The sequence below is a fragment of the Saccopteryx leptura genome, chromosome 8 (assembly GCF_036850995.1).
Source record: "Saccopteryx leptura isolate mSacLep1 chromosome 8, mSacLep1_pri_phased_curated, whole genome shotgun sequence".
Taxonomy (NCBI): domain Eukaryota; kingdom Metazoa; phylum Chordata; class Mammalia; order Chiroptera; family Emballonuridae; genus Saccopteryx; species Saccopteryx leptura.
Genome location: NC_089510.1, coordinates 48,840,039 through 48,853,652, shown reverse-complemented (window position 1 = coordinate 48,853,652; position 13,614 = coordinate 48,840,039). Strand labels below are relative to the sequence as shown.

The 13,614-nt window shown below is 40.8% G+C and overlaps 1 protein-coding gene across 3 annotated transcripts in view; it reads left to right on the top strand.

The window, feature by feature from the left end:
- Positions 1-4,655: 4,655 nt before the first annotated feature.
- TMEM39A (transmembrane protein 39A) overlaps positions 4,656-13,614 on the top strand; it is a 43,426-nt gene continuing 34,467 nt past the window's right edge. For 2 of the 3 annotated variants that reach the window (XM_066347411.1, XM_066347409.1), the window contains exons 1-2: positions 4,656-4,948; positions 6,553-6,739. In XM_066347411.1, the coding sequence (XP_066203508.1) occupies positions 6,627-6,739 (113 nt within the window). In that variant the 5' untranslated portion in view covers positions 4,656-4,948; positions 6,553-6,626. The remainder of the gene's footprint in view (positions 4,949-6,552; positions 6,740-13,614) is intronic. The other variant, XM_066347410.1, reaches the window with a different exon arrangement.

Genomic DNA, 13,614 nt, shown 5'->3' with positions numbered 1-13,614 from the left:
TTCTAAGGTATGCAGTACTTCAAAATGAATGCACATCAAAAGCACTTAACAAGTCAGTGTACTACTTAAATGAACGCCACAATAACGTTCATTTTCAAAATTAGTCCAAAATGAATATGGTGAAGAGTAATTTTTATTTTTTATTTATTTATTTATTTTTACTCGTTTTAGAAAGGAGAGAGAGAGGGAGAGAGAGAGAGGAGAGAGAGAGAGGAGAGAGAGAGAGAGAGAGAAGGGGGGAGGAGCAGGAAGCATCAACTCCCATATGTGCCTTGACCAGGCAAGCCCAGGGTTTCAAACCGGGGACCTCAGCATTTCCAGGTCGACGCTTTATCCACTGCACCACCACAGGTCAGGCAAGAGTAATTTTTAAACCTTGAATAAAAGAGCTTTTCTTCTCCACAATTACAGTTTCCTGTGATCAGAAGAAAATGGAAATCACTTTGCATTATGTCTTTGAAATGAAAATAAATCAGTGTTTTCTGCAACTTTGCAATGTTTATCTGTGTGTAAGAATATTAGTGAGACTGGGTGTCAAATGGGCCTATACACAGGAGGAATAAGCTGAATATGAATACAAATCACAGTTTAATTTCCTGAACAGGTTAGGTATTTTATTACAGTGCTTCCCAGGTGTGAATAAGTGTCAGAATTCTGGAGCTTAGGAAAACCACAGATTTCTAGGTCCTATGCCAGCCACCAGTTTAAAATGGAAACGCTACAGTTTAAAAGACCCTCTGTGTTTAAGCTCCTGGTTGTGTCTTCAAATTCATTTCATGCCACTCACAAAAAATAAATCCGGAGATGTTCTAAGTTAAAATTACAGCCCTGGCCGGTTGGCTCAGCGGTAGAGCGTCGGCCTGGCATGCGGGGGACCCGGGTTCGATTCCCGGCCAGGGCATATAGGAGAAGCGCCCATTTGCTTCTCCACCGCTCCCCCTCTCCTTCCTCTCTGTCTCTCTCTTCCCCTCCTACAGCCAAGGCTCCATTGGAGCAAGGATGGCCTGGGCGCTGGGGATGGCTCCTTGGCCTCTGCCCCAGGCGCTAGAGTGGCTCTGGTCGTGGCAGAGCGACGCCCTGGAGGGGCAGAGCATCGCCCCCTGGTGGGCAGAGCATCGCCCCTGGTGGGCGTGCCGGGTGGATCCCGGTCCGGCGCATGCGGGAGTCTGTCTGACTGTCTCTCCCCGTTTCCAGCTTCAGAAAAAAAAAAAAAAATTACAGTGGCAAGAGAGTAAGAGAGAGAGAACAGTTAGCCTGTTAATAACTGTGGACCAGCTCTGACAAAAGACTGCTCATATTCCTGTACCTCTGTTGGAATTTAGGGTTAGTTTCCAGGTGCCTATTTCCATGATTATCCACTTTTAAAAAAATTACATTGACTTCCAATATTATTTTATATCAGTTTCAGGTATACAGCATAGTAGTTAGACATTTATGTAATTTACAAAGTGATTCTCCCCATAAGTTCAGTACGCACCAGGCGCCATGCACAGTTATTCCAGTATTATTGACCGTACTGCATATGCTGTGCCCCACATCCCTCTGACTGTTTTTTAACTACTAATTTGTACTTCTTAGTGCCTTCTTCTTTCTCACCCAGTGCTCTAACCTGCTTCTCATCTGGCATCCATCAGTTTGTGCTCTGTATCTATGAGTCTGTTTCTGTTTTGTTTATTTTGTTCTTCAGATTCCACATGTAAGTGAAATCATATGGCATTTGCCTTTCTCTGACTTAATTCACTTAATATGATACCGTCTGGGTCCATCCCTGTTGTCACAAATGGTAATATTTCATTATTTTTTTATTGCTGAGTAATATTTCATTATACTATACCTTCTTTACTAGTCATCTATCAATAGGTATTTCGGTTGCTTCCATATCTTGGCTATTGTAAATAATCCTGCAGTAAACATCAGGGTGCATAGATCTTTTCAAATTAGTGTTTTGGATTTCTTTGGATAAATACCCGGAAGTGGAATTGCTGGGTCATAAGGTAGCTCTACTTTTAATTTTTGAGGACCCTCCATATTGTTTTCTATAATGGCTGCATCAGTTTGTCACAATGATCCACTAATTAACATGTGAATTTTCCAGTCTGCTGCCCATAGCTAATCCACAGGAGCACACACTTCTTCCTGGTGGACTCCACTGAGCCTACCCCAAAACTAGCTCCACTTCACCTTCTCCCATCCCTTTTTATCTATATAGCTAATGTAAAATAAAACCTTTTAAAACAGCTTACGTCTCCAGTCCCTCCACTTGATATACTTGCAAAACTCTAGGATAACGGACATGTATGATTTTTCCAACTGGCAGTGCACCTGGTGGTTTGGACTTCATGTGCCAAGTCTGGTTTTCTTTTTGGCTAGCATTCTTGGCTCAATAAAACTTTTCTTTAAAAAAGACTTTTGGCCTGACCAGGCGGTGGCGCAGTGGATAGAGCATCGGACTGGGATGCAGAGGACCCACGTTCGAGATCCCGAGGTTGCCAGCTTGAGCATGGGCTCATCTGGTTTGAGCAAAGCTCACCAGCTTGAGCCCAAGATCACTGGCTCGAGCAAGGGGTCACTCAGTCTGCTGAAGGCCCACGGTAAAGGCACGTATGAGAAAGCAATCAATGAACAACTAAGGTGTCGCAATGAAAAACTGATGATTGATGCTTCTTATCTCTCTCCATTCCTGTCTGTCTGTCCCTATCTATCCCTCTCTGTCTCTGTAAAAAAATAAAATAAAAAAATAAATAAAATAAAAAAGACTTTTGGCTATGGAAGTTAAAATTTTTGTTAATACCATATTTCCTTTTGCTAACCATGATCTAGCTGTACTTTGTGTTAACTTTTCTGAACGTGACAACCTTTAACCCACTTTAGAATCTCTGCATTAGTTTTGCTTTTATCTGGATTGCTTTTCTCCCCACCTTTGCATCTCTGGTTCCTTCCCAACATTCGTGTTTCTGCTGATATGTCATTCCCTCAGTCAGCTATCCCCTCAAAATGGCATCCTCCTTATTGTCTAACTCACCGTTTTATTTGTCTCCTTTATAACATTTACAATCTCTAATTTTTTTTATTAAATAAATGTTTCCTTCGTTAGAATATAAGCTCCAGCCTGACCAGGTGGTGGCTTAGTGGGTAGAGCATCAGACTGGGACACGGAGGACTCACGATTGAAACCCCAAGGTCACTGGGTAGAGCACGGGCTCACCCAGCTTGAATAAATGAGCTAGCTTGAGTGTGTGATCATAGACATGACCCCATGGTCGCTGGCTCAAACCCAAGGGTCACTGGCTTGAAGCCCAAAGTTGCTGGCTTGAGCCCAAGGTCGCTGGCTTGAGCAAGGGGTCACTTGCTCTGCTGTAGCCACCCCCCCCATCGAGGTACATATGAGAAAGCAATCGTTGAGCAACTAAAGTGCCACAACGAAGAACTGATGCTTCTCATCTTTTCCCCTTCCTGTCTGTCCTGTTCTCTCCCTCTGACTCTCTGTCTCTGTCAAAAATTTAAAAAATAATAAAAAAAGAATTTAAGCTCCAGAAGGGCAAGGACATATCTGTCTTCATTAACAACACTGTGCCAGTTGCATAGTAGTCACTAAATAAATAACTACTGAATTAAGGACGGATGCTGGGAAGCCAACAAGAAAAGTAGCAAAGGAGTTTCAATATAGCAAGCTAGGAAACAGTTAACAGAGCAAATAAAATAAATGTGCAAAACTCCTTACAGGTACAGGTGAATACAAGGAAAACATGTAACGATCTGTATTGGATTTTATATATTCATGTCTCCTAACTCCAGTTTCCTCTTTAAGATAGGAATAATAGTAGTATCAAAGCATAATGAAATTTAAATGAAAGCTACTAGTTTAGTGTCTGCTGCCAAAAAGAACTCTCAATAAAGGTTAACTAATTATATACCCAATACAAAAACCTTTCTCTTAATTAAGGCTCTTAAAATCTCTAGAGCAAGAGATCTCATACCAGTGCTCCTTTTGACACTTTTACTCTTCTTCTAATACCAAACTATTGGCAGTTACTGATTTCATCATGATGTCGTCCTTCTCCTTTCTTTTACTAAAAAGCTACTCTCCTACCAACCGTCTGTTTTTCTTGGATCCTTGGCTTTAAACCCCAAGCTCTCTTGGTATGGACGCCACCATCATCCCACAAAATTTATTACGTTATCTTGCACGCTATCTCTGGACCTTGAGCAGAATTTTAATGTTGCATGTATTATTAACAAATTGTAATTTGTTACAATGTGTCTCCCACGAAACTGTGAACTGCAGTCCCTTACGCTGAAGCAAGAATGTGAGACTTAGGCCCCTTTACTTCGCAGTGATGTGACCTTGGGTGAGGTCTCCCAACCTTCATCATCTGTAAAATGGGAGAGAAAACTTGCTTACATCTGTTACTTGGAGTCCATGAGACGGCAAGACTGACCCTTAAGGGCTGGGTGACTGAGGCCCGAGGAGGAACTACGTAAATCAGCGTAGGAGTGAAAGGCCAGACTACAAGTCCACCGGGGAAGGCGCATCCCACTGCGCAGGTGTAGGCCAGAGGGGTGGGGTGCTCTCGGCCTGAGCTGCGTGCTCAGTTCCGACAGCCAGCTCGCGGTGAGGGCGCCCGGCTGTCGCGAAACTGACGTCATCGCCGTGCGCTGCCACGTCTGCTCAGCTCTGCGGTAATGGAGGCTGAGGATGAGTGCTGACGGCTCTGGGCTCTGTCTCTAGCTTTAGCTGCGGCACTGACTGGCACTGGCTCGGAGTCTGGGTCTGGCAAGTCGGAGCTTTGACACTTTTTTTCGGCTCTCTAGGTTGGGCAGCCTGCGAACAAGCAGTTGGTTTGGAGCGCCTCAACACGGGGAGAGAGTGCTCTTGCTTAGGGTCCAGCCTGTTAAGCTGTCGCCTCCTCCCAGGGATCCTGCCCCACCGGCCGGGCCTCCTCCATGCGTGAGTATTACCGAGCTGCCGTGCTGTCCGTCTGTCCGTCTGTCCGGGGCATGTTCCGGCTCCCTGAGCTGCGTGGCGGGACCGCTTGTCGTCCACTCTCTAGGGACAGGTCTGTTGAAGTTGTAGTCTCTCGCCATCCACCTTTCCCACCTCATCGTCTCACTGCTTCCATTCCAGTTTTTTTTTTGCTCCGCACTTTTCTTTCCGTTTGAGGAAGGACCAGTAGCCCCTACCTACACCCAGCGGTCTGAGTGCTTTGTCTCACCTGGCGTTTATTAGTCTACAGTCGAAACCTGTAGGAATAGGGAACATCGGATCGGTCTGCAGGACCGTATAGAACGCCAGGGTTTTTTTGTTTTTTGGGGTCATTTTTGCTTGTCTTTTTGTTTGTTTTATAGGATGTCATTCTTCAGCTTTTAAGTTGTATTATTTAGGTGAAAGATTTTGGTATCCATATTGGAGGAACCGTGATTTTGCCAGATTGATAAAGACAATTTCTTTTCAGTGAAGGTCTTTATCCGGGACTTATATTTTAATCCTGCAGTTTCAGTAATTTCCAAGTGATTTCACATGAGTTTTTCTGGAGTGGGCATTCATTTAAGCTTCTTCCAATGTTTTCACTTTAACATATGGAGAGACCTCTTGAACAGTTTTATTTTTCAGAATTAAAAGGTTTACTGATGTCCTTCTATCCGTCATTGTCAGTTCTGACAACAACCTCTGTAGGACAGGGCACACTTTTCTGTTTTTTCTTTTCTTTTCCTCAGAGGTTAAACTAAATTAAAGTCAGATAATATGTGACGCATCTACTCTCAGAACCAGATCCCTTGATAAGAAAACCTAACGTTTTGGACAGTGCTGATTCTCCTGTATTCCATGTGGCTTACTGTGAAATGTTACATTTGAATTGGAAGTTTTTGTTTTGTTTTGTTTTGTTTTGTATTTTTCTGAAGCTGGAAACGAGGAGGCAGTCAGACAGACTCCCGCTTGCGTCCGACCGGGATCCACCCGGCATGCCCACCAAGGGGCGATGCTCTGCCCATCTGGGGCATTGCTCTGTTGCAACCAGAGCCATTCTAGCGCCTGAGGCAGAGGCCATAGAGCCATCCTCAGTGCCCGGGCCAACTTTGCTCCAATGGAGCCTTGGCTGCGGGAGGGGAAGAGAGAGACAGAGAGGAAGGAGGGGGGGAGGGGTGGAGAAACAGATGGGCGCTTGTCCTGTGTGCCCTGGCTGGGAATCGAACCCGGGACTCCTGCACACCAGACCGACGCTCTACCACTGCACCAACCGGCTAGTTTTTATAGTAGGTGTTTCTTGTAAACTCTACCTGATTGTAATATTTTTCATGTGCCATAAGTCAACTGATGAAGGACACAGATTGTGACTTCTTTAATGCTCAACAGACCTTAGATCAGAACTTATACTTCTGACCTGCCCCATTAGTGTCATTTCATTAGAATAAGATTGGTAATAGACACTGAGAGTATTTTTGAAAATCTGATTTTACAAGCCCTGCTCACTCAGTTTTTATGGTTGTTTTGTTATATTACATAGTTTAAAAATAGTCAACCGATTTAAAATTTTTTTTTTTTATATTGTTCAGAGTTGAAACAGGTTGACAACCATTAACCTGGGTTGCAACTACAGGTGGCACTCGAAGCAGACTGGTTCCCGGACATGCCCGGAGGAAGGAGGGGCCCTAGTCGGCAGCAGCTAAGCCGTTCAGCTTTACCTTCCTTACAGACTTTGGTTGGTGGGGGCTGTGGCAATGGAACAGGCCTGAGAAACAGGTAAAGAAAAAATAAGATTCTGCATAATATGTAATATCCAGTGATCAGTGAGACTAACATAGAAGTCAATGCTCTTCAGGTGTTTGTTTATGAAAATTTTTGTTTGCCATTGAAGTAGAAATACTGCCTTAAAAACTGAAAGCTCAGTGTTTCAGAAAACTTGGGGGACAGAAATTAGTGATATGGGGTCAACAAAGTGAAAGCAGTCCAATTCTAGCTTGTGCCTGGTAACCCAAATGCTAGTCATCACCGTTTTTGCTATTAAAAGAAGAGAGGAGTGAATTAAAGCACATGGCAAATGTGATTATTTAACTACTTACTAGTAGTTCCTTTTTGGAGGGCAAATGAAAATTGACAGTTTACATGAGATTCTAAAATTGTTAAGTCATAGTTCATCAAGGGTCTTAAAAATTATTTTCTTCAAAAAATTGTTTGAAATTAATAGACTGTCCATTGTAACCTAAATATTTTAAGATTTATGTTGTGTTTTATAAGAGTAAAGAACTTACTGTTTTGTGGGGTTTTTTTGGTGACAGAGACAGAGAGAGGGATAGATAGGGACAGACAGACAGGAAGGGAGAAATGAGAAGCATCAGTTCTTCATTGCGACACCTTTGTTGTTCATTGATTGCTTTTCTCATATGTGCCTTAACTGAGGGGCTATAGTAGACTGAGTCACCCCTTGCTCAAGCCAGCAACCTTGGGCTCAAGCCGGTGACCTCGGGGTTTCGAACCTGGGTCCTTCATGTCCTGGTCCGATGCTCTATCCACTGTGCCACTGCCTGGTCAGGTGGTTATCTTTCTTTTTTTTAATGAAAACTTACCTGTGTTCCTAATTTCAAAAGATAGCATGAATTATTTCTGGTCTTATCTAGGATAACTCATTTCATCAGGAGTTTCAATCATGTAACAGTGGAAGGTGATGGCTTTTACCCGATCAAGTGCCAGCTATTTCAGATTCTTCCCTGAAAGAGTTTTCTCTTGCTTGGATTCTAATTTTCAAATTTAGTAATCAGTACTACTGCTGTCTTTTCAGGCCCTCCTGTTGGATTTCTGCACTTCTGTCTTCCTATTCTATACTTCCTCTTTATTTCTGACTTTTTAAAAAATTTTGTTTAGAAAATTAAATTTAACAGGGTGACATTGATCAGTAAGAGTACATAGGTTTCAGGTAAACATTTCTGTAGCATTTGAACTGTTGATTATGTTGTAGACCCATCACCCAAAGTCATATCATTTTCCGTTACTATTTATTTGTCCATCTTTACTTCCTTCCTCCCACCCCCTCTCCCTGGTAACTTCACTTTTATCTATGTCCATGAGTCTCAATTTTATATCCCACCTATGTGTGAAGTCATATAGTTCTTAGCTTTTTCTGATTTACTTATTTCACTTAGTATAATGTTCTCGGGGTCCATCCATGTTGTCATCAATGTCACTGTGTTATCATTTCTTATGGCTGAGAGTACTATTCCAGTGTATATATGTACCACATCTTCTTTATCCAGTCCTCTGTTGAGGGGACACTTTGGTTGTTTTCATGTCTTGGCCATTCTGAATAATGCTGTGATGAACATGGTGCATGTGTCTTTACATACCAGTGTTTTCGAGTTTTTTGGATAGATACCCAATAGAGGGATTGCTGGATCATATGGTAGTTCTATTCTTAATTTTTTGAGGAACCAACCATACTTTCTTCCATAATGGTTGTACTAGTTTGCGTTGAAACCAGCAATGAATGAGAGTTTATCTCCACAACCTCTCCAGCGCTTATTATTAACTGTCTTGTTGATAATAGCCAATCTAACAGGTGTGAGGTAGTATCTCATTGTAGTTCTGATTGGCATTTCTAAAATAGCTAGCGAAGATGAGCATCTTTTCATATTATCTGTTGGCCATCTGTATGTCTTCTTGGGAGAAGTGTCTGTTCAGGTCCTCTCCCCATTTCTTAATTGAATTGTCTGCTTGTTTGTTGCTGAGCTTTGAGTTCTTTATGTATTTTGGATATTAACTCCTTATTGGAGCTGTTTTTTGCGAGTATCATCTCCCATTTAGTTAGCTGCCTATTTGTTCTGTTGTCAGTTTCTTTTGCTGTGCAGAAACTTTTTAGTTTGATATAGTCCCATTAATTTATTTTTTCTTTACTTCCCTTGCCTTTGGGGTCAAATTCATAAGTTGTTCTTTATGGTCAAGGTCCATGAATTTAGTACCTATGTTTTCTACTATGTGATTTATAGTTTCAGATCTTATATTTAGGTATTTGACCCATTTTGAATTAATTTTTGTGCAGGGGGACAAACTGTAGTCAAATTTCATTCTTTTGCATGTGGCTTTCCAATTTTCCCAGCACCGTTTATTGAAGAGGCTTTCTTTTCTCCATTGTGTGTTTTAGCTTCTTTGTTGAAGATGATTTGTCCATATATATGTGTTGTTATTTCTGGGCTCTCGATTCTGTTCCATTGTTCTGAATGTCTGTTTTTCTGCCAATACCATGCTGTTTTAATTATTGTGGCTCTATAGTATAATTTGAAGTCAGGTAGTGTGAGTCCTCTGACTTCATTCTTTTTTCACAGGATGGCTCTGGCTATTTGGGGTGTTTTATGGTTCCATACAAACTGGTAGTTTTTTATTCTATTTCTTTAAATAATGCCATTGGGATTTTGATGGGACTTGCATTAAATTTGTATATTGCTTTGGGTAATATACCCAATCTACAAACTTGGAATATTTTTCCATTTCCTTGTGTCTTTTTCAGTTTCTTTCAATAATGCTTTATATGTATAGTTTTCAGTGTTTAGGTCCTTCACGTCCTTTTTTTTATGATTTTAATTTGTGTTTACATAGATTCAAGTGTCCCACTGAATAGATCTTCATCCCTCCTTATTCCCCCTCGCCCCCCCCATGCCCCTCCCCCCATGCCTTCCCCCTTTCCCTCCAGGGTTTGCTGTCCTGTTCTCTATAATGCTGTGTTATATATATATATAATTTCATTAATCTCTTTCCCTTCTCTGATCCCATCTTCTCTTCTACTTTCCCTCTGACTGCTTTCCCTCTAGTCCCTTTGATCCGCCTCTGCCTCTGTTCCATTCCTCAGTTCACATTGTTCATTGGATTCTTCAAATGAGGGTCCTTCACATCCTTTATTAAGTTTATTCCTTGGTATTTTATTTTTTTGTGGTTGCAGTTGTAGAAGGAATTTGATTTTTTAGTTCGCTTTCCAAAGTTTCATTGTTGGCTGTAAAGCCAGTAGCCGCCATTGTGGCCATTCACATGCAGGTTCGCATTGGATTCATACAGTCGGTAAAGAAACAGCGGAGCCAAAAGCTGGTGGGCCATAGTCTTTAATCCTAGCTTGCACCCGGCGAGCAAGCAAAAAACACACACTGGGCTCCAAAACGCACTCACATTCAGTGCTCACAAAGCTACTGACTTATCTGAGTTTCCTAGAATCAAAGGTTTCTAGCTCACCAGACTTATTCACCTCTGTTCCCCATCTCCTTCCTTCTCCCTGCACAAACTGCACTAACCTGCTTCTCTCAGCACTCTGCCATCTTGGCTGCTTCTCCTGGCCTACTCCATGTGGCCTTTCTCTGCTCTCCTTTCTGCTCTCTCCTCTGCTAATCTCAGGAACCAAGAGCCAGCTCCCGTTCTGCCCCCATTTTATAGTGTAGCTTCACAACCTTTAATCCAATATACAAAACAGGGAAGTCTCTAATACAAAGTCACTTCTCTGAGGCATGATTGGATTGTACTGCCCTACATCAAAAAGGGTAGGAAAGGCTTAATCCCAAAACCAAGCCCCAGGCTACAAGGATTCTGCCTGCCTTTAGCCCACCCCAACACACATAAATATCACCTGGGCGACGGCCTCCTCGTGGGCAGCGTCATCTTTAACAAAGTGAGCATAATACATTTTATCTGCCCAACATTGGCGTATAGGAAAGCAGTGGACTTTTGTATATTGATTGTGTCCTGCAACTTTACTGTATTAGTTTATTTTTTCAATAGTTTTTCAGTGGAGTCTTTGGGGTTTTCTATATACAGGATCATGTTATCTGCAAAAAGTGATACCTTTACTTCTTTTTTCCTGATATGTATGCTTTTTATTTATTTCTCTTTCCTGATTGCTCTGGCTAAAACTTCTAGAACTATGTTGAATAAGAGTGGCGAGAGTAGGAAGCCTGATCTTGTTTCTAATTTTAGAGAAAAAACCTTCATTTTCTCACATTTAGTATGATATTAGCTGATGGTTTGTCATATATGGCCTTTATTATGTTGAGGTGCTTTCCTTCTGTATCCATTTTATTGAGTGTTTTAAACATAAAGGGATGTTGTGTCTTATCGAATGCCTTTTCTGCATCTATTGATAGGGTCATATGGTTTTTATTCCTTGTTTTGTTATGTGCTGTATTATGTTGATCGATTTCTGTATGTTAAACCATCCTTGTGCTCCTGGAATGAATCCCACTTGATCATGATGTATCATTTTTTTTAATGTATTGTATTCTATTTGCTAGTATTTTGTTTAGGATTTCTGCATCTGTATTTATTAGAGATAATGGTCTGTGGTTTTCTTTTTCTGTGTTGTCCTTGTCAGGTTTTGGTATCAGGTATGTTGACCTCATAAAAGGTGTTAGAGAGTATTGCTTCTTCTATTTTTTGGAAGACTTTGAGAAGGATAGGAACCAAATTTTTGAATGTTTGGTAGTATTCATTAGTGTAGCCATTGTCAGATATTAGTATGGCTACACCTGCTTTTGTTTGGGTGTTTTTTCCTTGGAAAATCATTTTCCAATTTTTTATTTTGAGTCAACTTTTGTCCTTGCAGCTTAGATGTGTCTCTTGAAGGCAGCATATGGTTGGGTATGGCTTTTTGATCCAGTCTGCTACTCTGTGCCTCTTCATTGGTGAATTCAGTCCAATGAATTCACTTAGGGTAATTATTGACACTTGAGGATTTCCTATACCATTTTATGTTTTGTTTTCTGGTAGCTCTGTGTGTCCTTTCATTCTTTTCTGTTTCTGTTTGTTGTTTGGTGGTATCCCATACTTCTTTCCCCTGCTTCTTTTTTTTATTCTGTATTTTTCAGTAGTGATTTTTTTGGTGGGTGGTTACCATTAGGTTATTAAGAGAAAAATTGTCATGTACAAGAGTCCATTGTCATATGAGTGCTTCTCCACTAAATTCTCCTTTGCTACTGCAGATCTTTATCCTCTCCTGTTCTATGTTATTGTTGTCACAGATTATCCTTATCTTTGTTGTGACCTTGTTGGAGCTTTTACTTGTAGTTTTGATTTGTTTTGTTCTTTGTATCTGGTTGTATAACCCCCTTGAGTCTTTCCTGAGGTGGTTTTCTAGTGATAAATTTCCTCAGCTATTTTATGTCTGCAAAAGTTTTTATCTCTTCTTCATATCTGAAGGGTAGCTTTGATGGACATAATATTCTTGGCCGGTAATTCCTCTCTTTCAGTACTTTAAATGTTTGGGTCCACTGTTTTCTGGCTGTACAGTTTCTGCTGAGAAGTCCAATGATAATCTAATGGACCTTCCTTTATACAATATGTTAGGTTCTTTTCCCTAGCTCCCTTGAGGATTCTTTCTTTATCATTGATTTTTGAGAGTTTTATTGCAATGTGCTCTGGGAAAGGTCTGTTTGGGTTAAGGTAACTTGGCATTCTGTTTGCTTCTTGGATTCAAGGCTGTAACTCTTTTCTTATCCTTGGGAAGTTCTCATTAATTATTTGTTTGAATAGGCTCTCCATTCCCTTCTCCCTCTCTTCTTCTTCTGATATACATATTATTCTTATATTGCTTTTTCTGATGAAGTCAGACAATTCTTGTAGAGCTCTCTCATTTCTTAAAATTTGTGTATCTTTCTTTTTCTTCTCTGTGGTATCTGTAGTTGCCTGTCTTTGATGTCCCTGATCCTCTGTTCTATCTGGCCTGTTTTGTTAGCTAAACTTGCTACCTCAGTTTTCAATTCATGCATTGAGCTTTTCATCTCTGTTTTTAAAGTTTCAGTTTCCTTGGTGAAGTACTCATTTTGTTCATTAATTTGTTTTTTGAGCTCATTAAATTGCCTATTATTTTTTCGCATCTCATTGAGTATTTTCAGAACTTCAATTTTGAATTCTCTGTCATTTAACTCCAAGGTTTCCATGTGATTGCAGTTAGTTTCTGGAGATAGTTTATTTTCTTTCTGAATTACTTGTTGGTTTGGTGTAGTTATGGTATTCGAGTTCAACTTCCTTGATGGCATTTGAGAGTGGTATTGTTAAGAACTCTAACAAAAAAACAACTAAAAACATGAAAACCAAAAATTGAAAAAAACAATGAAACATAAAAATTTTAAAAATAATGACAAATGAAAAAAAAAACCCAGAAAAAGCAGAAACCAAAAAAATCAAAATCAAAAGACCCACAAAAAATGAGAATAAAAATATGAAAATGAAATAAAATGAAATTCAAAAGGTTAAAAATGAAAAAAATAAAAAAATTTCAGTTTTGAGAGGTTACTGTTTTCTTCCAGTAGATGTCGCTGTATTATAAGTTTTAGCTCTGTAAAATTTCTGGGCTGACCTCTGCTGAGAGGTTGCTGTCAGCAGTGATGTAGGTCAGGCTGCAGTTGTGTTGGTGTGTGGGGCATGTTGTGAGGGCTTTAAAGCTTTAGCAGTGATGGTCTCAGGCCTCCAGGAGCTCCTCCTTGCATCTCAGCGGACCAGGGGACCAGACACAGAGCACCTCTGTTTTTCAGGGCAGAGAGTAGATCTGAAGAGTTTCCTGTGGGGTCTCTCAACCACTCTCCATACCTATGATGTGAGGGAGGCAGGATCTGGGAGGCTGGGGGCCTGCACTTTGGTTTTCTCTGTCTCTG